This window comes from Carcharodon carcharias, assembly GCF_017639515.1.
Source record: "Carcharodon carcharias isolate sCarCar2 chromosome 36 unlocalized genomic scaffold, sCarCar2.pri SUPER_36_unloc_1, whole genome shotgun sequence".
NCBI classification, from domain to species: domain Eukaryota; kingdom Metazoa; phylum Chordata; class Chondrichthyes; order Lamniformes; family Lamnidae; genus Carcharodon; species Carcharodon carcharias.
The window spans coordinates 4,108,001-4,132,071 of record NW_024470726.1 but is presented as its reverse complement, the minus strand read 5'-3'; the positions used below and the strand labels follow the sequence as shown (position 1 = coordinate 4,132,071).

The window sequence follows — 24,071 nt, the reverse complement described above, 5'->3', positions numbered from 1 at the left end:
GTGAATGTGGGAGAGAGGGAGCGCGTGTGAATGTGGGAGAGAGGGAGCGCGTGTGAATGTGGGAGAGAGGGAGCGCGTGTGAATGTGGGAGAGAGGGAGCGCGTGTGAATGTGGGAGAGAGGGAGCGCGTGTGAATGTGGGAGAGAGGGAGCGCGTGTGAATGTGGGAGAGAGGGAGCGCGTGTGAATGTGGGAGAGAGGGAGCGCGTGTGAATGTGGGAGAGAGGGAGCGCGTGTGAATGTGGGAGAGAGGGAGCGCGTGTGAATGTGGGAGAGAGGGAGCGCGTGTGAATGTGGGAGAGAGGGAGCGCGTGTGAATGTGGGAGAGAGGGAGCGCGTGTGAATGTGGGAGAGAGGGAGCGCGTGTGAATGTGGGAGAGAGGGAGCGCGTGTGAATGTGGGAGAGAGGGAGCGCGTGTGAATGTGGGAGAGAGGGAGCGCGTGTGAATGTGGGAGAGAGGGAGCGCGTGTGAATGTGGGAGAGAGGGAGCGCGTGTGAATGTGGGAGAGAGGGAGCGCGTGTGAATGTGGGAGAGAGGGAGCGCGTGTGAATGTGGGAGAGAGGGAGCGCGTGTGAATGTGGGAGAGAGGGAGCGCGTGTGAATGTGGGAGAGAGGGAGCGCGTGTGAATGTGGGAGAGAGGGAGCGCGTGTGAATGTGGGAGAGAGGGAGCGCGTGTGAATGTGGGAGAGAGGGAGCGCGTGTGAATGTGGGAGAGAGGGAGCGCGTGTGAATGTGGGAGAGAGGGAGCGCGTGTGAATGTGGGAGAGAGGGAGCGCGTGTGAATGTGGGAGAGAGGGAGCGCGTGTGAATGTGGGAGAGAGGGAGCGCGTGTGAATGTGGGAGAGAGGGAGCGCGTGTGAATGTGGGAGAGAGGGAGCGCGTGTGAATGTGGGAGAGAGGGAGCGCGTGTGAATGTGGGAGAGAGGGAGCGCGTGTGAATGTGGGAGAGAGAGACCGTGTGAATGTGGGAGAGAGACCGTGTGAATGTGGGAGAGAGACCGTGTGAATGTGGGAGAGAGTGTTGGAATGTGGGGGAGAGAGAGGGAGCCTGGGAATGGTGGGAGAGTGCTTGGGAATGGCAGAGGGAGAGAGCGTGGGAATGGAGGCGGGAGAGAGTGAGAGCGTGGCAATGGGGAGGGAGAGAACGTGGGAATGGCGGGAGAGATCGTGGGAATGGCAGGAGAGAGGGTGGGAATGGGTGACATCCCGAGCGTGAGAATGGTGGAGAGACATGGAGCCCGGGAGTTGGAGAGAGAGTGGGAGCGTGGGAATGGGGAAGAGAGAGGGAGCGTGGGAATGGAGAAGAGAGGGGTAGCGTGGGAATGGGGGAGAGAGAGAGAGAGCGTGGGAATGGGGGAGAGAGAGAGAGAGCGTGGGAATGGGGGAGAGAGAGAGAGAGCGTGCGAATGGGGGAGACAGAGAGCGTGGGAATGGGGAAGAGAGAGAGCGTGGGAGTGGGGTAGAGAGTGTGGAATTGGGGGCAGAGGGAAAACATGGGAATGTTAATTGAAGGGGTTGCGTGGGAATAGGACAGAGCGGGCAAGCGTGAGAATGAGCGTGTGTGTGATTGGGGAGTGACGGAGTGTGGGAATATATTGGAGGGGGAGCGTGGGAATGAGGGAACATGGGAATGGGGGTGAGAGGGAACGTGGGAGGGAGGGAGCAAGGGCGAGGGAGGGAGCGGGGCCAAGGAATGGAGCGAATGGGGGCGAGGGGGGGCAGTAGTGGGGGCGGGAGCGACGGAGGGCGTGAGGGGTGACAGGGTAGGAGCCAGCGGTAAAGTGACGCGGGAGTGGGGGCATGGGTGTGCGGGGGGAGGGGAGGGGCAGGGGAGTGGGGGAATGGAGGGAGGGAGCGGGAAGGGAGAGACTTAGTGAGGGAATGGAGTAGGAGGGAGGTGGGAGGGAGAGCGCGGGTGGCGGGAATGGGGTGTGAGGGTTGGAGGGATCGGGGGGGAGTTAATTAGGGAGCAGGGAGGGAAGGATGGGGAGCGAAAGGGAGGGTGAGTGGGAGAGGGGAGGGAAGGGAGATGGATCGTGGGGCCGAGTGGGTGGGAACGGAAAGCGGAGAGTGAGGGAGGGAGGGAAGTAAAGGAACAAGAGGATGGGAGCGAGGAGAGGGGACTGGCTGGGGTGGGCCTGGGGGGGGAGTAACCTGGGAGGAGTAATTGAGAGAGAGAGGGTGGGAAATGGGTGTGTAGAGAGAGAGGGGGGAGGGGAATGGAGGGGTGGGGGGGGGGTAAACAAGGATTAAAAGAGAGAGGGAGGTGAGGGGAATGAGGGAGTAGAGAGAGGGGGTAGGGGAATGAGGGAGTAGAGAGAGGGGGAGGGGAATGAGGGAGTAGAGAGAGGGGGTAGGGGAATGAGGGAGTAGAGAGAGGGGTAGGGGAATGAGGGAGTAGAGAGAGGGGGTAGGGGAATGAGGGAGTAGAGAGAAGGGGTAAGGGAATGAGGGAGTAGAGAGAGGGGGTAGGGGAATGAGGGAGTAGAGAGAGGGGGTAGGGGAATGAGGGAGTAGAGGGGGTAGGGGAATGAGGGAGTAGAGAGAGGGGGTAGGGGAATGAGGGAGTAGAGAGGGGGTAGGGGAATGAGGGAGTAGAGAGAGGGGGTAGGGGAATGAGGGAGTAGAGGGGGTAGGGGAATGAGGGAGTAGAGAGAGGGGGTAGGGGAATGAGGGAGTAGAGAGGGGGTAGGGGAATGAGGGAGTAGAGAGGGGGTAGGGGAATGAGGGAGTAGAGAGGGGGTAGGGGAATGAGGAAGTAGAGAGGGGGTGAGGGGAATGAGGGAGTAGAGAGGGGGTGAGGGGAATGAGGGAGTAGAGAGGGGGTGAGGGGAATGTGGAAGTAGAGAGGGGGAGGGGAATGGGGAAGTGGAGAGAGAGGGTGAGGGTAATCAGGGAGTAGAGGAGGTTGGAGAATGAGGGAGTAGAGAGAGGAGGTAGGGGAATGTGGGAGTAGAGAGAGGGGGAGGGGAATGAGGGAGTAGAGAGGGGGGGAGGGGAATGAGGGAGTAGAGAGGGGGGGAGGGGAATGAGGGAGTAGAGAGAGAGGGAGGGGAATGAGGGAGTAGAGAGAGGGGGGAGGGGAATGAGGGAGTAGAGAGAGGGGGGAGGGGAATGAGGGAGTAGAGAGAGAGGGAGGGGAATGGGGAAGTGGAGAGAGGGGGAGGGTAATCAGGGAGTAGAGAGAGGAGGTAGGGGAATGAGGGAGTAGAAAGAGGAGGTAGAAGAATGAGGGAGTAGAGAGAGGGGGTAGGGGAATGAGGGAGTAGAGAGAGGGGGTAGGGGAATGAGGGAGTAGAGAGAGGGGGAGGGGAATGAGGGAGTAGAGGGGGGAGGGGAATGAGGGAGTAGAGAGAGGGGGAAGGGGAATGAGGGAGTAGAGAGAGGGAGGGGAATGAGGGAGTAGAGAGAGGGGGTAGGGGAATGAGGGGGTAGGGGAATGAGGGAGTAGAGAGAGGGGGTAGGGGAATGAGGGAGTAGGGAGAAGGGGGAGGGGAATGAGGGAGTAGAGAGAGGGGGAGAGGAATGAGGGAGTAGAGAGAGGGGGAGAGAAATGAGGGAGTAGAGAGAGAGAGGGGAATGAGGGAGTAGAGAGAGGGGGAGGGGAATGAGGGAGTAGAGAGAGAGGGAGGGGAATGAGGGAGTAGAGAGAGGGGGTAGGGGAATGAGGGAGTAGAGAGAGGGGGAAGGGGAATGAGGGAGTAGAGAGAGGGGGTAGGGGAATGAGGGAGTAGAGAGAGGGGGTAGGGGAATGAGGGAGTAGAGAGAGGGGGAGGGGAATGTGGAAGTGGAGAGGGGGGAGGGTAATCAGGGAGTAGAGAGAGGAGGTAGGGGAATGAGGGAGTAGAGAGAGGAGGTAGCAGAATGAGGGAGTAGAGAGAGGGGGAAGGGGAATGAGGGAGTAGAGAGAGGGGGTAGGGGAATGAGGGAGTAGAGAGAGGGGGAGGGGAATGAGGGAGTAGAGAGGGGGAGGGGAATGAGGGAGTAGAGAGAGGGAGGGGAATGAGGGAGTAGAGAGAGGGAGGGGAATGAGGGAGTAGAGAGAGGGGGGAATGAGGGAGTAGAGGGGGGGAATGAGGGAGTAGAGAGAGGGGGTAGGGGAATGAGGGAGTAGAGAGAGGGGGAGGGGAATGAGGGAGTAGAGAGAGGGGGAGGGGAATGAGGGAGTAGAGAGAGGGGGAGGGGAATGAGGGAGTAGAGAGAGGGGGAGGGGAATGAGGGAGTAGAGAGAGGGGGTAGGGGAATGAGGGAGTAGAGAGAGGGGGGGAGGGGAATGAGGGAGTAGAGAGAGGGGGTAGGGGAATGAGGGAGTAGAGAGAGGGGGAGGGGAATGAGGGAGTAGAGGGGGGAGGGGAATGAGGGAGTAGAGAGAGGGGGAAGGGGAATGAGGGAGTAGAGAGAGGGAGGGGAATGAGGGAGTAGAGAGAGGGGGTAGGGGAATGAGGGGGTAGGGGAATGAGGGAGTAGAGAGAGGGGGTAGGGGAATGAGGGAGTAGGGAGAAGGGGGAGGGGAATGAGGGAGTAGAGAGAGGGGGAGAGGAATGAGGGAGTAGAGAGAGGGGGAGAGAAATGAGGGAGTAGAGAGAGAGAGGGGAATGAGGGAGTAGAGAGAGGGGGAGGGGAATGAGGGAGTAGAGAGAGAGGGAGGGGAATGAGGGAGTAGAGAGAGGGGGTAGGGGAATGAGGGAGTAGAGAGAGGGGGAAGGGGAATGAGGGAGTAGAGAGAGGGGGTAGGGGAATGAGGGAGTAGAGAGAGGGGGTAGGGGAATGAGGGAGTAGAGAGAGGGGGAGGGGAATGTGGAAGTGGAGAGGGGGGAGGGTAATCAGGGAGTAGAGAGAGGAGGTAGGGGAATGAGGGAGTAGAGAGAGGAGGTAGCAGAATGAGGGAGTAGAGAGAGGGGGAAGGGGAATGAGGGAGTAGAGAGAGGGGGTAGGGGAATGAGGGAGTAGAGAGAGGGGGAGGGGAATGAGGGAGTAGAGAGGGGGAGGGGAATGAGGGAGTAGAGAGAGGGAGGGGAATGAGGGAGTAGAGAGAGGGAGGGGAATGAGGGAGTAGAGAGAGGGGGGAATGAGGGAGTAGAGGGGGGGAATGAGGGAGTAGAGAGAGGGGGTAGGGGAATGAGGGAGTAGAGAGAGGGGGAGGGGAATGAGGGAGTAGAGAGAGGGGGAGGGGAATGAGGGAGTAGAGAGAGGGGGAGGGGAATGAGGGAGTAGAGAGAGGGGGAGGGGAATGAGGGAGTAGAGAGAGGGGGTAGGGGAATGAGGGAGTAGAGAGAGGGGGGGAGGGGAATGAGGGAGTAGAGAGATGGGGAGAGGAATGAGGGAGTAGAGAGAGAGGGGGTAGGGGAATGAGGGAGTAGAGAGAGGGGGAGGGGAATGAGGGAGTAGAGAGAGGGGGAGGGGAATGAGGGAGTAGAGAGGGGGAGGGGAATGAGGGAGTAGAGAGAGGGGGGGAGGAGAATGAGGGAGTAGAGAGATGGGGAGAGGAATGAGGGAGTAGAGAGAGGGGGAATGATGGGACAGAGCTAAGCGATCCCACAACCAATGATCAGAATTAAATGACCCAACAGCCAGTGATCAGATCTAAACTTTTGCAGCCCTGTCACATCCAGTTGTGAATGCTGGTGGGTAATTAAAAACAAACTAGAGATGGAGGGTCCATAAATATCCCCATCCTGAATGATGGGGGATCCCAGCACGCCCAGTGCAAAATACAAGGCTGAAGCATTTGCAACAATCATCAGCAGAAGTGGGGGGATGATCCCATCTCGGTTTCTTCGGGGGTCCCCAGCATCACAGTTGCCAGTTTTCAGCCATTGCGATTCACTCCACATGATATCGAGAAACGGCTGAAGGCACTGGATACTGCAAAGGCTATGGGCCCTGACAATGTTCAGGCAATAGTACTTGAAGACTTGTGCTCCAGAATTAGCCATGCCCCTAGCCAAGCTGTTCCAGTACAGCTATAACACTGGCATCTATCCAGCAATGTGGATAATTGCCCAGGGTATGTCCTATACACACAAAACAGGACAAATGCAACCCGGCCATTTGCTATCCCATCAGTCTACTCTCCATCATCGTCTCATTGATGGAAGTTGTTATTGACAGTGCTACCAAGTGGCACTTCCACAGCAATAACCTGCTCACTGATGTCCAGTTTGGGTTCCACCAGGGCCACTCAGCTCCTGACCTCACTACAGCCTTGATCCAAACATGGACAAAAGAGCTGAACTCCCGAGGTGAGGTGAGAGTGACTGCCCTTGACATCAAGGCAGCATTTGACCAAGTTTGGCATCAAGGAGCCCTAGCAAAACCGGGGTCAATGGGAATCAGGGGGAAAACTTTCTGCTGGTTGGAGTCATATCTAGCACAAAGGAAGATGGTTTTGGTTATTGGAGATCAGTCATCTCAGCTCCAGGACATCACTGCAGGAGTTCCTCAGGGTAGTGTCTTAGGCCCAACCATCTTCAGCTGCTTCATCAATGACCTTCCCTCCATCATAAGGTCAGAAGTGGGGATTTTCGCTGATGATTGCACAATGTTCAGCACCATTCACGACTCCTCAGATACTGAAGCAGTCCATGTCCAAATGCAGCAAGACCTGGACAATATCCAGGATTGGGCTGACAAGTGGCAAATAGCATTTGTGCCACACGAGTGCCAGGCAATGACCATCTCCAACAAGAGAGAATCTAACCATCGCCCCTTGACATTCAATGGTATTGCTATCACTGAATCCCCCACTATCAACATTTAATGGCATATTACCATTACAGCACCTTCCAAACCCTCGGCCACCACCATCTAGAAGGACAAGGGCAGCTGACGCATGGGAACACCACCACTTGCAAGTTCCCCTCTGAGCCACTCACCATCCTGACTTGGAAATATATCGGCCGTTCCTTCACTGTCGCTGGGTCAAAATCCTGGAGCACCCTCCCTAACAGCACGGTGGGTGTACCTACACCACAGGGACTGCAGCAGCTCAAGAAGGCAGCTCACCCCCACCTTCTCAAGGATCGATTAGGGATAGGCAATAAATGCTGGTCCAGCCAGCAACGCCCACATCCCATGAATCAATAAGTGACGAAGGAGAGAAAGAATTTGCCACAAGAAGCTAACTTGGGTTGTTTGAACCCAGGTCCTGGGGTTAATGTCAGAGTTGAACCCACTGTCGGAATATCTCCTTGGATTTTCCGTTATATAATTGAAGGGGAGGTGATGGAGTAGTGGTATTGTGGCTGGCTAGTAATCCAGAGTAATGTTCTGGGGACCCGGGTTTGAATCCTGCCATGGTGGCAATAATCTGGAATTAAAATTCTGATGTTGACCATGAAACCATTGCTGGTTATTGTAAGGGTCAAGGAAATCTGCTGACCTTACCTGTGACTCCAGACCCACAGCAACGTGGCTGGCCTGGTCAGCAATGCCTACGTTGAATGAATAAAACAATTGAGGAACTGTGCAGAGATCTGTCATGAAATTAGGATCCCTACGGATCTCTCTTATAGGGAGAGCACCTGGTCTTATCATTGCAGCATTCTCTGATTCATTGCGAACCTTGTCTGGTTTAGATGATGATCTCCAGTTTATGGTCTGACCAGGGAGCTTCCTGTTGTAGACTCGCAGGTCTCGGTTGTGGGGCTTAGACACGCATGTGCAGCTTCTCTGCGACCGGTTGCTTCTGTGAAGAGTGCTGATTTCTGTTTGATTTGGGTAGGTGCTAACGGTGGTGGAACACAGCTCAAGAGCCCAGAGAAGAAGAAACGGAAGTCCAGTGCACAGGTACCACCACATCCCATTCCGTGCAAATATAACTCTTATCAGACTCGCGCTGATATTTCTATTCCACACCCTACTTCACCTCACCCCGTCAGCACCTCAAGAGAAAGTAGGGATTCTCCTGAATTCGCCATCCGATTTATTAGTGACTGTCTTATATTGATGGCCCCACCCTAGTTCTGTTCTCTTTCAACCCCCCCCCCCCGCCCCCAACAAGTGGAAACATCTCTACGTCACTCGAAACCCTTTCAGAATTTTAAGGATCTCTATCAGGTCACCCCCCACCCCAGAGCCTTCTCTTTCGAGAGAATCTGTTCACCCTCTCCTGATTGTTATAACCGTTCAGTTTTATACCTCACGTTTTGTTATAGATTCAGCCTTCTCCTGTTCTTGTGCATTAACATGGTCCCTACCTCGGAGCCCTCATTTTGCATTTAAGTAGCGCCTTTAATGCAAAATGTCCTCCACAGGGACGCCATCAAGCAAACTTTGATGCCTGTCCGTGGTAACCTATTGCCCAAACGTCAGAGTTGGTGTGTGCCCATTAGCGCGTCGCTGGAGTTCGGCCCTGTGAGACGAGCACGGGTGCTCTCAGAAGCCGTAGGAGAGGAGAAATGTGCCGGGCCGTTGTGTGGGATAATGTGACTGTATCGCAGGTTGTCTGCCCTCCCCTGACTGCACTCGAAGCCCTTTGCGATGGATCGCATCGTAACCTCTGCCGTACTCCTGGCTCTTAAACCTCTGGGCTCAGTAACCCCTTCCTCCAAAGTTACCCTTTGAGCCTTGCCCCCTTCGCCTTTGCACTTTGTGCAGAAGTCGCCTCGCCCTATCTCTTGGGCCAGTTGAGTGAAACTCGCCCTAACTCCTGGCGCTCAGACCATCGACCACAGCCAAAAGTTGGGCTGCCTTGAGATGTGTGTTGGGTGCGTCACATAAAATGGCAACATCTCTTGCACTACACATGACGCTCCAGCCACTGTAAGCGCAGCGGGCACGTCAGCTTTCACATTTCTTCTGCGGGTAACACTGGCAAGGCTGGCATTAATTACCCATCCCCCCCCCCCCCCCCCCCCCCCCCCCCCCCCCCGCCTCACCACCCCACCAAACCCATAGTTGTCCAGATGGGGTTATGACTCAGTCAGCTCCTCGTGGGGCTGGTGTCCGATGTAGATCAGACCAGGTTTGGAAGGCAGGATTTGTCCCTGTGGGGACATGAGTGAACCAGTTGGTTTTTTTTCCCCTCATCTGGCAGTTTTGCTAGCCCACGAACGACCGGGGGTTTATTGAGTTTAATTGCCCAGCGTGCCAAGCTGCGGTTTGAACTCCCCACTTCTTTGGGTTGGTTAGCTCATATTGTAGAATCACACGGTGCAGAAGAGGCCCTTCGGCCCATCGAGCCTGCACCGACATGTGAGAAACACCTGACCTACCTACCCACCTAATCCCATTTACCAGCACTTGGCCCCATAGCCTTGAATATTATGAGGTGCCAGGTGCTCATCCAGGTACTTTTTAAAGTATGTGAGGCAACCCGCCTCCACCACCCTCCCAGGCAGCGCATTCCAGACCCTCACCACCCTCTGGGTAAAAAAGCTTTTCCTCACATCCCCCCTAAACCTCCTGCCCCTCACCTTGAACTTATGCCCCCTCGTGACTGACCCTTCAACTAAGGGGGACAGCTGCTCCCTATCATAAGACCATAAGATATAGGAGCAGAAATTAGGCCATTCAACCCATCGAGTCTGCTCCGCCATTCAATCATGGCTGATAAGTTTCTCAACCCCATTCTCCCGCCTTCTCCCCGTAACCTTTGATGCCCCCTGTCCATGCCCCTCATAATCTTGTACACCTCGATCAGGTCGCCCCTCAGTCTTCTCTGCTCCAACGAAAACAACCCAAGTCTATCCAACCTCTCTTCATAACTTAAATGTTTCATCCCAGGCAACATCCTGGTGAATCTCCTCTGCATAGAAAGTTTACAGCACAGAAAGGTCCCATTTGGCCCATCGTGTCTGTGCTGTCCAAAATATCGAGCCACCCCAGCCTAATCCCACTTTCCAGCATTTGATCTATAGCCCTGCAGGTTATGGCACTTGAGGTGTATATCCAGACACTGTTTAATTGAGTTGAGGGTTTCTGCCTCGACTACCCTTTCAGGCCATGAGCTCCAGACCCCCCACAACTCTCTGGGTGAGGAATGTTTTCCTCATCTCCCCTCTAACCTTTCTACCAATCACTTTAAATCAATGTCTCCATGTCTCTGGCCTCTCTACTAAAATAAATAGGCCCTTCCCGTCCCCTCTCTGCCTCCAGCTCTCTCACACTCCCCCTCTCTGCCTCCAGCTCCCTCTCACTTCCCATCTCTCTCTGCCTCCAGCTCTCTCACACTACCCCTCTCTGCCTTCAGCCCTCTCACGCTCCCCCTCTCTGCCTTCAGCCCTCTCACGCTCCCCCTCTCTGCCTCCAGCTCCCTCTCACTTCCCCTCTCTCTCTGCCTCCAGCTCTCTCACATTCCCCCTCTGCCTCCAGCTCCCTCTCACTTCCCCTCTCTCTCTCTCTCTGCCTCCAGCACTCTCTCTGAACCCCTCTCTGCCTCCAGCTCTCCCTCCCTCTCTGTTGCCTCCAGCCCTCTCACACTCCCTCTCTCTGCCTCCAGCTCTCTCACACTCCTTCTCTGCCTCCAGACCCTCTCACACTCCTCCTCTCTGCCTCCAGCCCTCTCACACTGCCTCTCTCTGCCTCCAGCCCTCTCACACTACCCCCTCTCTCCCCACACCATTCTTCCCCCTCCTTACCCCCTCTGCCCTCTCGTCTTTCCCTGCACTTTCCCTCTTCACAGCGCCGCATGACTTGTGTTTCCTTTATCCCATGAATGAATCCCATTTGTGAGTCTGAGAAACAGAATCACAGAGCAGCGTGAGACCATTCAGCCCATCGTGCTCGTGCCAGTTCTTTGAAACAGCTCATCCCACTCCCCCCCCCACCCTGCTGTTTCCCCCACATCCCTGCAAATTTTCCCTCTTCAAGTATTTATCCGATTCTGCCCTTTCAGGCAGCGCCTTCCAGATCACAACAACTCGCTGTGTAAAAAAAAAAAAATGCTCCTCATCCACCCCTCTGGTTCTTTCCCTGATTCTCTTCAATCTGTGTCCCCTCTGGTTATCGACCCTCCCGCCAGTAGATTCCACTACTCTGACGTTACAAACAGATTACTTACATCATAAGGGCAGGACTTTGTAACGCTACGATTTGTGACTAATGTATTGCTTAATTTAAAAAAAGAGACACACTGTCAAAGTTCTCAGTCTCGGACTCATCAGGACCCCTCGCGTTTGTAACTAGTGCACGCCGGCACTCGTCGTCTAACCCAGTTTTCTTTGTGCCTTTTTCTCCTGCAGGCCGCTCAGTTTTCACACCTCTCCGAGTTCGCTCCACCGCCCACGCCAATGGTTGACCACCTGGTGGCCTCGAACCCCTTCGATGACGACTTCACCCCCCCGAAAGGGGCAGCCCCGTCCGCTCCGTTCTTTAGCAACCCGGCTGCTTACGGAGCCTACCGGGCGCAGTCTGCCATGCCGCCCCATCTGCACCCCGCCTTCAACCCTGGACCTCAGCCCATGAGGCGCCAAGCGCCGCACCACTTCCCCCCGAACCAACTGGGCGCGGCCTTCGGCGTGCCCCAGAACCCGAATTTTGGGCAGCCCGGCGGCATGAACTTTGGGAGCCCGCCCTTCGGCCAGGGGATCAGCCAGACTTTCAGCCCGCCCCCCGGGCAGCCCCTTCACCCAGGGCCCCCCGGCGCGCCCCCCGGTGCCAACTTCAACTCCATGATGCCTCCGAACATGGGCCAGCCCCCTCGGGGGGGCGACATGATGGCAGGGCCGGGGATGAGCCCGGCGGCCGGAGCCCCCATGGGGCCCAAATTCGTCCAGCTGCCGGGCCCCTTCAACCCCAGCCCGGGGCCCCGGCCCAGCCAGAGCTTTGCCAAAGGCGCCAGCCAAGCCAACCTGCCACCGAGTGCCGCCTCGTTCCCCAGCCCGGAGAGGAGCTTCCCCCCGGCGGAGGACAACGCCAAGAACTTTCACCGCCCCGGCAACGCTTTCAACCCGGGGAGCGAACATTCTGGCTCGCCGGCCGCCGTCAACGGCAACCAGGCCGGCTTCAACCAAACCCCGGGCGGCCCGAGCAACAGCGCCGCGGACAGCAACAGCTTCCCGGCCGCCAGCGGCAAGAGCGCGCCCGGCGCTGGGCACCGGCCTTCCTCCGACCCCGTCTACCCGTGCGGCTTCTGCCTCAACGAGGTGAACGACGACCAGGACGCCATCTTGTGCGAGGCCTCCTGCCAGAAGTGGTTCCACCGCGAGTGCACGGGGATGACGGAGACGGCGTACGGCCTGCTCACCACGGAGACCTCGGCGGTGTGGGCCTGCGACTTCTGCCTCAAGAGCAAGGAGATCCAGTCGGTGTACCTGCGGGAGAACCTGGGTCAGCCCGTTGTCAATGATGGCTGAGGACAATGGCGGCTGCGCGCGTGTGTGTGTGTGTGTGTGTGTGTGTGTGTGCGTGTGTGTGTCTGGGGTTGGGGTTGGTGGGGGGGGGTGGCGCTGGTGGGGTGCCCGCCCACTTGACCATCGACTAGGGACACCGGGGAAGGTGGGGGAAGGCCTTGCGTTCAGGGCTGACCAGGCACTTGTGGCCTTGTGAGGGGAGCGGGGAAACCATCGCAAGTACCTTGACGCTTTAAGGAGGAGCGTGTTTCACCACCCTGGGCGTGAACTGAAACGCACTGTTGTGGGGAGGGGGAGGGGGAGGGGGTTGGAACGCCCACTTAGGAATGGTGCGCGCGCAGGGATGGGTGGGGAGAGAAAGTGGGATCTGCCTTTTCTATTCCGGGTGGCGGGATGGGGGAGGGAGGCCCCTTCCAGGCACGGAGCCGTGATAGACGCCTTTTGCAGAGGTTCTGCGCCCGATTTGCAGCTGTGTGATTCTCTGCCCCGGGGTGGTTGTCTCACGATGCGTTTGGGTTGACGTGGGACCACAGAGTGATGGGCAAAGCCAATTTTCCGAGGCCCACGTTGCCCTGGGCATCACAATTAACGTAGCACCATTGCATTCATTGGGATGCCCATGATTTCGCAGCATTGACGTAACCCTGAGGAAGGGCCACACTGACTCTCAAACGTCAACCCTGTGTTTCTCTCTCCGCAGACGCTGTGAGACCCGCTGGTTTTTTCCAGCATCTTCTGTTTTTGTTTCAGAGTTCCAGCGGTCCGCAGCGTCTTGCTTCTATATTCATTGTACCATCTTGGAATCGTAGACGTTGAGGGTTCGAAGGGCTGGCTTAGCTCAAGGGCCCGACAAGCTCCTTTTAACACAGGAAAGGCAGTCGGACAAGCAGGGCCACTCGCAGCCGAGTGCTTGGCACCAGCTGAGCTCTGCCCACTCACTCTCAGCGCAATGTTCAGTGTGCAGGCAGCTAAGTTTGACCCCTCCCCAACGCCCCCCCTCTCTCTCTCTCTCTCCTCAAGTTACCGATTACAGTGATGTTATGAAATATTAACTTGTACAAGGGAGCCACTGGATGATGCCCCCTCCCCCACCCTACCTTGACCCACTGCCCCTGACCCGCTCTGGACTCCTGTTCGCTCACCCGGGATGATAAACGATTGCCCTGACGCCTCAAAATATCCGAGTTTCAAGTTTTTATTTTTTTTTAATTTGTTCACGGTAAAGAGACTGGGCCGAGCTGACAGTTGTGTGGGGGAGGGGGAGGGGTGGGGGAAGCATTTGACTGTTCCCCTGAGTAGAAATGTCACTTCACCGTTTTGAAGCTGCTCCCTCCCTCCCTCTGGACCGCCGGCTGACAGGTCAGCTATTTGGGAGGTAAACGAAAGGGTCGGGATCTGGGTGCCCTGAGGGGCTTGGAGTGCGGCTCGTTGCAGTTTCTGCTTGTAGACGATCTGAACCATTGGCGCTAACCTGGACCATTCCACGCAAACAGCCACAGTCTCTGTGCGCCAGAAAGACAGGCCCGACTGTGTCCTGAAGAGCCTCATGGGGCATTTATTTTTTTTTTGGCTCTGACTTCCCTCCGGTGGAAATGGATAGATCGCTCACAGCTGAGGGCTACGGTGAGGGGGGAAAGTAAGTGGGCACGTTTCGGGGGTATTCCCAGCCCTTGTAGCTTCTCCCCGCTCCCCCCCCCCCCCAATGTCATGGTCTGCCTGGCGTCTGCTCTCAGAAACCCTCTCGCGGCACAGCCCGACAGCGCTGCTTCATGCGTGGTGGAGCACGTGTTTGTCAGAAGTGGTTCCCCCCCACCCCCACCGGGCGAGCTGCCCCCTCCTCTGGAGCCGGGGCAGGAGTTGCAGCATTGGGCGCACAATCCGTGGGCCTTGGGTGTACCGCTCCCCGAAAGCGGGCAGCTCTGACGGTGGTGAGGGGGTGGGGGTGGAAATGGTGCCGGCGTTCTCCTCTTTTAAGAAATAGCGGTTGGGTTCGAGTCCCCCTGGGCACCGAGTCTCCTGCATTTTAAACGGCTCCATATGTCGGCATGCTTCACCAATTGTTAACGCCTCACCGCAGCCTTTCAGTCTTAAGCGACAGGTGCCAAAGGCACTATCCCACTCGAAAATAACTGTCGGGGCTGCGCCAGTCCACTGCAGCAGCCTTTGCCGTGCAGTGTTGTTAGCCTGTGACCCAGTGCTGCCAGTGAAGTGGGCCATGATGGGGTATCACCACCACCCACCTCCGACTACCTCATCAGAACTGAAGAGTCCAGTCTGCTCCCGAATCCCGCTGTCTTTTATCAAGCTCCATCACTGGTGCAGAATGGGTTTTGCTGGAGGTTAATCCCGGTGCTCGTCGGTGACACCACAAAGTGTGTCTTGTCACACGCCAGTTGGGTATATCAGTTGTGATACTGCAATCAAGCCTTTTCACCCCGCCTTTCAACAGTTCTTTCCGAAATGTGTGTGTGTGTGCGTGTGTGTCGGGGGGGTGGGGGTGCACTCCGAGCGGCTGTAATTTCTGGCTTCTGTAGCCCCTGTTGTTTGGGCTGGATGACTGCCTCCAAATCCCCTTCAGCAGTGCGTGTCCCCGCCTCCCCAGCGAGTGGCCGAGAGATCTTAGTGCTTTGAGCTGGGCTCCCTCCATCAGCGAGGTAGCTGCCCGAGGCGGCAGCCCTCGCCAAAGGGAGGCCCCGTGACACTCCCGACAGGACGAGTCAGCGAGCGCGAGAGAGACGTCGGGCACCGCTCCCAGTCCGCCTCACCCAGAGAGGTGTCGGGGCGGGGAGGGGGGGTGGGGGGGGGCGACAGAGTTTTTGGGCAGGAGGTTCCCACGCTTGCCCCTGGTCAATGCTGAGGCGGCTGGGGTGCTAGCCCCTTGTTAAAGGGGGACAGTGCCCCCACCCCACCCCGGCACTCCCAGTGCTATTATACAAACTTAATAACTAAGAGCAGCTGGAGGCCGTTCGGCCCCTCAAGCCTGCTCCGCCACTCATTAAGACCAGGAGTCAATCCAATTGTGGCCTTAATTCAACTCTCCTGTGCCCATTCTCTTTTTCACCCCACCCCAATAACCCTTGACTCCCTTGTCGATCACAAACCTGTCTAGCAAGTGAGTGGCCCATCCAGAGATTGAGCCCACGATCTGTGCAGTGTTAACACTGCACTCCAGCCGACTGGGTTAAACTTGGGGACCTGCCGGAGCACCTGAAGCTGCAGAGACTGGGGCGTGGTTACGGTACTCGCAAGTACGTTCCAGTCCCCGATCGAAACAAGTCTGGACCTTGCCGCTGATTATGTCTGAAAGATTATTCCACACTCGCTTGGTAAATTCCCCGCCTGAGGTGGGAACAAACAGCGCGTTGTCCATTTGGAAGTAGCCATTTTCGTGTGATAATGGGATGGTGTGACCTTTTTAAAAAAACAGGTAGCTTGTAATCTGCCCATTTAGCTGTGATAACGGGGTGTAGTGTTGGGGGGGTGGGGAGGGGGTGGGATCTAAAGTTTCATGAGGACAGGGCGTACATAGGTCTCGTCATGTTGTGCCGGAAGTATGGCTGATAACTGATTTCGAAGATCGAACATGTTCAGCTCATTTTTGTCAACCTTCCTCATTTACAAGCTGCCTATGTAAACCTGTCACGCTGTAAGTCTGCCCTCCCACCATTAGTGGCACTGTTGCGCCTTGTGCAACTCTCTCCACCACCACCCCCCCCCCCATCCACCAAAGGCTACACATGCTCTTAATTTCCCGTGATCAGTGCCAGAAGGGATGGATGAGGACCATAATTTGCATTTGCATAGCGCCTTCCATGAAAAAAAACGACCCAGGCTACTTTTCAGAGGCATAATCAGACACCTGGAACCAAAGAAAGCCGCTATTAAGTGTGTGATCGTTAATGGCAGGGGAGTGGGGGCATAATTCTCGGTTTGGTCCCTGTGAAGGGTGAGTGATGTCACCCCTTGTAAATCCCATGGATTGATGGTGTGGAGGGGGAGGTTGGCATTACCGCGTCTGAGGTATGGGAACTGCTATGTTGGTGACATTTAATCCCTTAAATATGACAGTAACGATGAATGAACGTCAAAGTGACTCGTTCTGGGATGTCCTGTGCATCCGAGCCTGAAGGGAGTTAGCCTGCGGTTGAGGTTAGCGCTGACCAGCTCCGACTGAAGAGCTGGGAATCGAATAACTTTGATCTGCTCAGAAGCCGGTGCCTCGTCCCGTTGATGACTCGATACCTTTCTAAGCCTGCTGCACAAAAGATCTTTCCTCGATTTTTGGCACTGAGCCTCCTTTCCCTTAGCTAGGTGTCGCAAGAAAACTGTGCGGTGCAGCCAGAGGCAGGACTAGTGTGACCAAGGCACGCTCAACAACTTTCTTACCTCCGCCGCCTCTTCACTCCCTAGTTTGTGCAGGGGCGACTCTGAGGTAGAGTGGAGGGGGGCCCGTATCAAGCCGCGGGGTGGGGGTGGTGCACAGGCTAGATTTTGAGTGGGTGTCAAGCTGACCCCCACCCGCAGCCCTGGTTAGGTTGGTGAGAAAGCACCCGTTGCTGGAAAGATAGTTGCTGCTCATAGCATGAGGAGGCCCAAGCGTTTTTTTTTCTTTGCAGAAATATGCTTTATTCTTAAAATGCCTGAAAGAACGTGGTAAAACATTTAAAAGTGGCCATCACAAAAAGTGCAATCAGGTTTTCCACATAGGTCATGAGGCGCTTCAATACCATCCAATTTAAAATTACCGACATTTCAACATGGTCATTATGGACAGTCAGCGCGAAGGTATTTCAGTTATCTACATGGAGCATGTTGTACTCTGAGGTGCTTCTGCAACATGTCATCACCTCCCCTCCCACAGCCAATGTAAAACCCGACTCCCTTTGCACAATTTGTGGATACAGTCATCAAAGAGAGTTCGTAATGTGATCCAACCTGCTTGTTGGTATCAGTTTGAGTATGGTGTCTTTTGTTCTCCGAACGAGAGGGCTGGGTTCATCTGAGTTTTTAAGCAACGGTAAATCTAAAACCGAAGGACCTGAAATGTGCTCCTATGTTTACATTTCCCAACTGCGAGGTGGAACAGCACCTGGGCATAAATTTTTGTCGAGCTCCCCAAGGAGCGGCTGCCACTAAGATTTCAGTTGTTTTATGATTTTTTTTAAAAAATTGGTAGTGCTTTGAGGTTAGCTGACATCTGTACAATTGGGTTGTGGCCCCAGTCGAGCTGGTGACAGGCAGGAGCACCCTCACGTGGCTATTGTGGCGCATGTGAGCATCAATCTATAATGTGCTAAGTTGAGTCTGCATGCATGCCCTGTCTACTAAACCTCATTGCGTTTTTGTCCATCTTCCTCATTTACAAGGGGAGCTGCCTATGTAAACATGTCACGCTGTAATTCTGCCCTCCCACCATCGGTGGCACTGTTGCAACTCTCCACATTCCCCCCCCCCCCCCCCCCCGCAACCAAAGGGCTCAACTTGCTCTTAATTTTCTTTGGTGCCAAAAAAGAAAAGGGATGGAGGAAGGACCATAATTTGCATTTGTGTAGTGCCTTTCATGTAGGGAACCAGCCCAAGCAACTTTAGAGGCATAATCAGATACCCGGAACCAAAGAAAGCCGCTAACTCAAGAGTGTAAGCCGAAAGAGCTGGGTTTCGTAAGAGCGTCTTAAAGGAGGGCAGGCAGGTGGAGCGAGGGAATTCTGAAGCTTCGAGTCTAACTGAAGGCACAGCCGCTGACATTGGAGCATAGGGGGAGCGTCAGACAGCGTGGTGCCGAGGAGCGCCAAGACCTTGGGCGGAGTGGGAGTCGGTGGCTGGAGGAGGTGAGCGATATGAGACAGGGCGGTGAAAATATTTAGTACTCCAGTGGCTAACCCCCCCAGCAGGAAGGTGGGTCGATTCTAACTCCATTATTAAATAATTCATTTAGGGGGAGCGCGGGGCACTTGTGCACCATTATTGACCTGGGGCGCCTTCCCCCCTCCCCCAGTGGAAAATGCTGAAACCCAAACCCACAGGCTGGGGGAATATGGGGGGTGGGACAGGCTGTTCACACACACACACACACACACAGAGGTGTCCTTATTCCTCAAATGTAAGGGGGGGGGGTTGCTTAAGTAACCTTTTGTGGTGCTTCATGGCGTTGCAGTGAACACAAGAAGGGGGCGGGTGGGAGATTTCTAATCCTGTGCTTAACATATTATTTGTACCACTTTGGGGAGGGGGGGGGGGGAATGTACTTTTTTTAAATAAAAGGGAAAGTTTTACTCTTTATACGGACGTTTCTGTAGCTTTGGGGAATGGGGTGGGGTGGGGGTGAGTGGGGGGTGGGTTGGGTATGGTGGGTGGGGGGGTTTTGGGAGTGGGGGGTGGGTGGAGGTGGTGGGTTGTTTGGGTGGAAGTGGGGGTGAGTGGGTTGGGTATGCTGGGTGGGGGCGTTTGGTGAGTGGGTGGGTTGGGTGGGGGGGTGAGTGGGTGGGTTGGGTATGCTGGGTGGGGGGGTTTGGGGAGTGGGGGTGGGTGGAGGTGGTGGGTTGGGTATGGTCGGGGGGGGTTGGGGAGTGGGGGGTGGATGGAGGTGGTGGGGGTGAGTGGGTGGGTTGGGGAGTGGGGGTGAGTGGGTGGGTTGGGGAGTGGGGGTGAGTGGGTGGGTTGGGGAGTGGGGGTGAGTGGGTATGCTGGGTGGGGGGGGTTTGGGGAGTTGGGGGGTGGTGGGTGTGAGTGGGTGGGTTGGGTATGGTGGGTGGGGGGGTGGGAGGTGGATTGGGTATGGTGGGTGGGGGTGAGTGGGTAGGTTGGTTGGTGGGTTGGGTATGCTGGGTGGGGGGGGGTGAGTGATTGGGGTGGGTGGGGGGGGTTGGAGGGGTGGGTTGGGTATGGTGGGTGGGGGTGAGTGGGTAGGTTGGTTGGTGGGTTGGGTATGCTGGGTGGGGGGGTGAGTGAGTGGGGGTTGGAGGGGTGGGTTGGGTATGGTGGGTGGGGGGGTGAGTGATTGGGGTGGGTGGGGGGGGTTGGAGGGGTGGGTTGGGTATGGTGGGTGGGGGTGAGTGGGTAGGTTGGTTGGTGGGTTGGGTATGCTGGGTGGGGGGGTGAGTGATTGGGGTGGGTGGGGGGGGTTGGAGGGGTGGGTTGGGTATGGTGGGTGGGGGTGAGTGGGTAGGTTGGTTGGTGGGTTGGGTATGCTGGGTGGGGGGGTGAGTGAGTGGGGGTTGGAGGGGTGGGTTGGGTATGGTGGGTGGGGGCTGGTGGGGGTGAGTTGGTTGGTGGGTTGGGTATGCTGGGTGGGGGCGTTTGGGGAGTGGGGGGTGGTGGGGGTGAGTGGGTGGGGATTGGGGTGGGGGGGGGGGTAAAGAAAAGATTTGTGGTGACTTTAATGCTGTAAACTGCTGCTTCCCGGAAGAGTGGGCGGAGGAGCATCTTTCACTCGGACTAAGGAGCGAGGACGCTGAAACAAAAAGTCACTAACACCTCCTCCCCCCCGGGCCAGTGGGTGGGGGAATGGGGAGCACAGACACACAGAGAGAGAGGGGCAGGCCAGGTGCAAGGGGTGAAGTATCGGAATGGCGAGACTGGGGCAGGAGGAGGGTCATCCTGTGTTGTCTCCGCCTCCCCCGCCCCCACCACGTGCCCTGTGACGCTGCGTTCGAATTCCATTTCCCTATTGTCCCGTCGCGCCGCCGCCGAGCTTTGGCGGGGGTCAAGGGTCACATTAGCCGCCACCCGCAGCCCCTCCTCCTCCTCCTCAATCCTCTGCTTACCCTGCTCGCTCCCCCCTCCCCCCCCCCCCCCCCCCCCCGCCAATTCCGCCTCCGCGCGACTGGCACACCGCGAGCCCTTGGCAGCGATTCGTGGCACCCCCCCCCCCCCCCCCCCACGACTACGTGGCGCGCACTGATGCCCCGCCTCCTGTATTAGCGCGGGGGGGGGGGGGGGGGGGGGCTTTGATCTCGCGCCTCTGACTGCCCACCCTCAGCCCCGTCTGCACCCGCAGCTGCGCCTCTTGCAGGAGCCAGAGCCCCGCCCCCTCCGTGGCAAACAGGGAGATGCCCGCGCGGCGGAAGACTGATCTCAGACGCAGTTGGCGCCGTCCAGTCCTCCTCCTCCTCCTCCTTCGAGAAACTTCCACCCAGACTATCCCCCTCCGCCCCCCCTCCACTTCCTCCTTCGAGAAACTTCCACCCAGCCTATCCCACCCCCTCCCGGGTACCGTTCCCGGGACAATTTGCCTCGGGCTATGCTAGCAGAGCGGCGCAGCGCAGGAGCCGGCCACTCTGCCCATCACGCCTGTGCTGGCTCCTTGCAGGAGCTCCCCAGTCAGTCCCACAGCCCCTGCCCCCCCCCCCCCCCTTTATAATTTTGAATGCCTCTTATTACATCTCCCCCCCACCGTGAGTGGGCGAGGCACCATGTCCCCCCCCCCCCCCCCCCACCGTGAGTGGGCGAGGCACCATGTCCCCCCACCCCTCCCCCGTGAGTGGGCGAGGCACCATGTCCCCCCCCCCCCCCCACCGTGAGTGGGTGAGGCACCATGTCCCCCGTCCCCCCCCCCACCGTGAGTGGGCGAGGCACCATGTCCCCCCACCCCTCCCCCGTGAGTGGGCGAGGCACCATGTCCCCCCCCCCCCCACCGTGAGTGGGTGAGGCACCATGTCCCCCCCCCCCCCCCCCCCACCGTGAGTGGGCGAGGCACCATGTCCCCCCACCCCTCCCCCGTGAGTGGGTGAGGCACCATGTCGTCCCCCCCTCCCCCGTGAGTGGGCGAGGCACCATGTCCCCCCCCCTCCCCCGTGAGTGGGCGAGGCACCATGTCCCCCCCCCCTCCCCCGTGAGTGGGCGAGGCACCATGGCGTCCCCCCCCTCCCCCGTGAGTGGGCGAGGCACCATGACCCCCCCCCTCCCCCGTGAGTGGGCGAGGCACCATGTCGTCCCCCCCCTCCCCCGTGAGTGGGCGAGGCACCATGTCCCCCCCCCCTCCCCCCGTGAGTGGGCGAGGCACCATGTCCCCCCCCCCCCCCCCCCCACCGTGAGTGGGTGAGGCACCATGTCCCCCCCCCCCCTCCCCCGTGAGTGGGCGAGGCACCATGTCGTCCCCCCCTCCCCCGTGAGTGGGCGAGGCACCATGTCGTCCCCCCCTCCCCCGTGAGTGGGCGAGGCACCATGTCCCCCCCCCCCCCCCCACCGTGAGTGGGTGAGGCACCATGTCCCCCCCCCCCCTCCCCCGTGAGTGGGCGAGGCACCATGTCGTCCCCCCCTCCCCCCGTGAGTGGGCGAGGCACCATGTCGTCCCCCCCTCCCCCGTGAGTGGGCGAGGCACCATGTCCCCCCCCCCCCCCACCGTGAGTGGGCGAGGCACCATGTCCCCCCCCCCCCCCCCCCCCCACCGTGAGTGGGCGAGGCACCATGCCCCCCCCCCCCCCCCACCGTGAGTGGGCGAGGCACCATGTCCCCCCCCCACCGTGAGTGGGCGAGGCACCATGTCCCCCCCCCCCCCCCCCGTGAGTGGGCGAGGCACCATGTCCCCCCCCCCCTCCCCCGTGAGTGGGCGAGGCACCATAGTCCCCCCCCCTCCCCCGTGAGTGGGCGAGGCACCATATCCCCCCCCCCTCCCCCGTGAGTGGGTGAGGCACCATGTCCCCCCCCCCCTCCCCCGTGAGTGGGTGAGGCACCATGGCACCATGCCCCCCCCCCACCGTAGACACAGCTACTGCCAGGGCCAGCGCCTCAGGATTGCGAGCGCCCCAACTGTTCAGTCCAGCCCGGTCCACTGCTTTGGGCAGACACGAGTAGGAATGAGGGGTGGGGGGGGGTGGAGGAGGGAAACATTTGTGAGGGTGGGGGGATTGAGGGAAACATTTGTGAGGGGTGTGGGGATTGAGGGAAACATTTGTAAGGGGAGGGGTTGTGGGGATTGAGGGAAACATTTGTGAGGGGTGGGGGGATTGAGGGAAACTTTTGTGAGGGGTGGGGGATTGAGGAAAACATTTCTGAGGGGTGGGGGGATTGAGGGAAACATTTGTGAGGGGTGGGGGGATTGAGGGAAACATTTGTGAGGGGTGGGGGGATTGAGGGAAACATTTGTGAGGGGAGGGGGTGTGGGGATTGAGGGAAACATTTGTGAGGGGTGGGGGGATTGAGGGAAACATTTGTGAGGAGTGGGGGGATTGAGGGAAACATTTGTGAGGGGAGGGGGTGTGGGGATTGAGGGAAACATTTGTAAGGGGAGGGGTTGTGGGGATTGAGGGAAACATTTGTGAGGGGTGGGGGGATTGAGGGAAACATTTGTGAGGGGTGGGGGGATTGAGGAAAACATTTCTGAGGGGTGGGGGGATTGAGGGAAACATTTGTGAGGGGTGGGGGGATTGAGGGAAACATTTGTGAGTGGTGGGGGGATTGAGGGAAACATTTGTGAGGGGAGGGGGTGTGGGGATTGAGGGAAACATTTGTGAGGGGTGGGGGGATTGAGGGAAACATTTGTGAGGAGTGGGGGGATTGAGGGAAACATTTGTGAGGGGAGGGGGTGTGGGGATTGAGGGAAACATTTGTGAGGGGAGGGGGTGCGGGGATTGAGGGAAACATTTGTGAGGGGAGAGGGTGCGGGGATTGAGGGAAACATTTGTGAGGGGAGGGGGTGTGGGGATTGAGGGAAACATTTGTGAGGGGAGGGTGTTGGGATTGAGGGAAACATTTGTGAGGGGTGGAGGGAGGGGGTGTGGGGATTGAGGGAAACATTTGTGAGGGGTGGGGGATTGAGGGAAACATTTGGGGGAGGGGGTGGAGGGTGGTGGGATCTCTGGCCATAGGGTAAAACCAGTAAAGTGGCTAATGTTATATTCTGTAAGATTGGTCCTTTCAATACAAACAGTCAAACGCGGTCTTGAATACTGACTCGCCAGAACATTGGACAGGCCGAGAGCACGGTTTGTCTCTCTCTCTCTCTGTTACTCCCAGGGGTCATTGCTTGGCACACGTCCGCTAAATGTAAATTCCAGGGAGCAGACGAGGGCTCAAGTGGTCGGACGATGAGTGAGAACATTTGTTAACTTGGTATTACGAATGGCAGTGTGTGTGTATTGCATCAGTCTGTACAGAGCATTGCATTTTTAGCATTTTTTTTTGTCAATTTTTTTGCAGGATTTTAAATAAAACTGCCAAGGTACTTGAGGTCGAGTGTTCGGGTTTCTATTCTCCGTTTCGGAAGAGGATGCATGCAATTGTTTCCACCCACAAACATCACTTCAGCATCGGTGTAAACCGTTAGTGTGTGAATTCCGCCTCTAGTCAGCTCCCAGTTGCAGGTGAAGTCCCCACACACACACACACACACACACACACTAAAAGTAACTATCAAGAACCAGCTTGCATTTATATAGCACCTATAAGGTAGTAAAACAACCCAAAGCATTTCACAGGATTTGACCCCGAGCCACATGAGGAGATATTAGGGACAGGCGACCAAAAGCTAGGTCAAAGAGGTCGGTTTTAAGAAGCGTCTTAAAGGAGGAGAGAGAGACCGGGGGGGTGGTGCAGAGGTTTAGTGGGGGAATTCCAGAGCTTAGGGCCCCAGGCAGCTGAAGGCACGGCTGCCGATGGTGGAGCGATGGGAATCGGGGGATGCTCAAGAGGCTGGAACTGGAGGAGCGCAGAGATCTCAGAGGGGTGTAGGGGCTGGAGTAGGTTACAGAGATAGGGAGGGTTGTAGGGGCTGGAGTAGGTTACAGAGATAGGGAGGGGTGTAGAGGCTGGAGGAGGTTACAGAGATAGAGAGGGGTGT

At 57.4% G+C, this 24,071-nt stretch overlaps 2 protein-coding genes across 5 annotated transcripts in view; both read left to right on the top strand.

Annotated features, from left to right (window-relative positions):
• pygo2 (pygopus homolog 2 (Drosophila)) overlaps positions 1–12,589 on the top strand; it is a 59,852-nt gene extending 47,263 nt beyond the window's left edge. Inside the window, exons 2-3 of the mRNA XM_041181610.1 lie at positions 7,726–7,790; positions 11,186–12,589. Of these exons, the coding sequence (XP_041037544.1) occupies positions 7,726–7,790; positions 11,186–12,298 (1,178 nt within the window). The 3' untranslated portion in view covers positions 12,299–12,589. The remainder of the gene's footprint in view (positions 1–7,725; positions 7,791–11,185) is intronic.
• Positions 12,590–23,106: 10,517 nt separating this feature from the next.
• The window catches only part of LOC121274294 (pre-B-cell leukemia transcription factor-interacting protein 1-like), a 54,883-nt gene continuing 53,918 nt past the window's right edge, over positions 23,107–24,071 (top strand). For all 4 annotated transcript variants that reach the window (XM_041181525.1, XM_041181526.1, XM_041181523.1 and 1 more), the window contains exon 1: positions 23,107–23,595. The gene's annotated coding sequence lies outside the window, so the exon portion shown is untranslated. The remainder of the gene's footprint in view (positions 23,596–24,071) is intronic.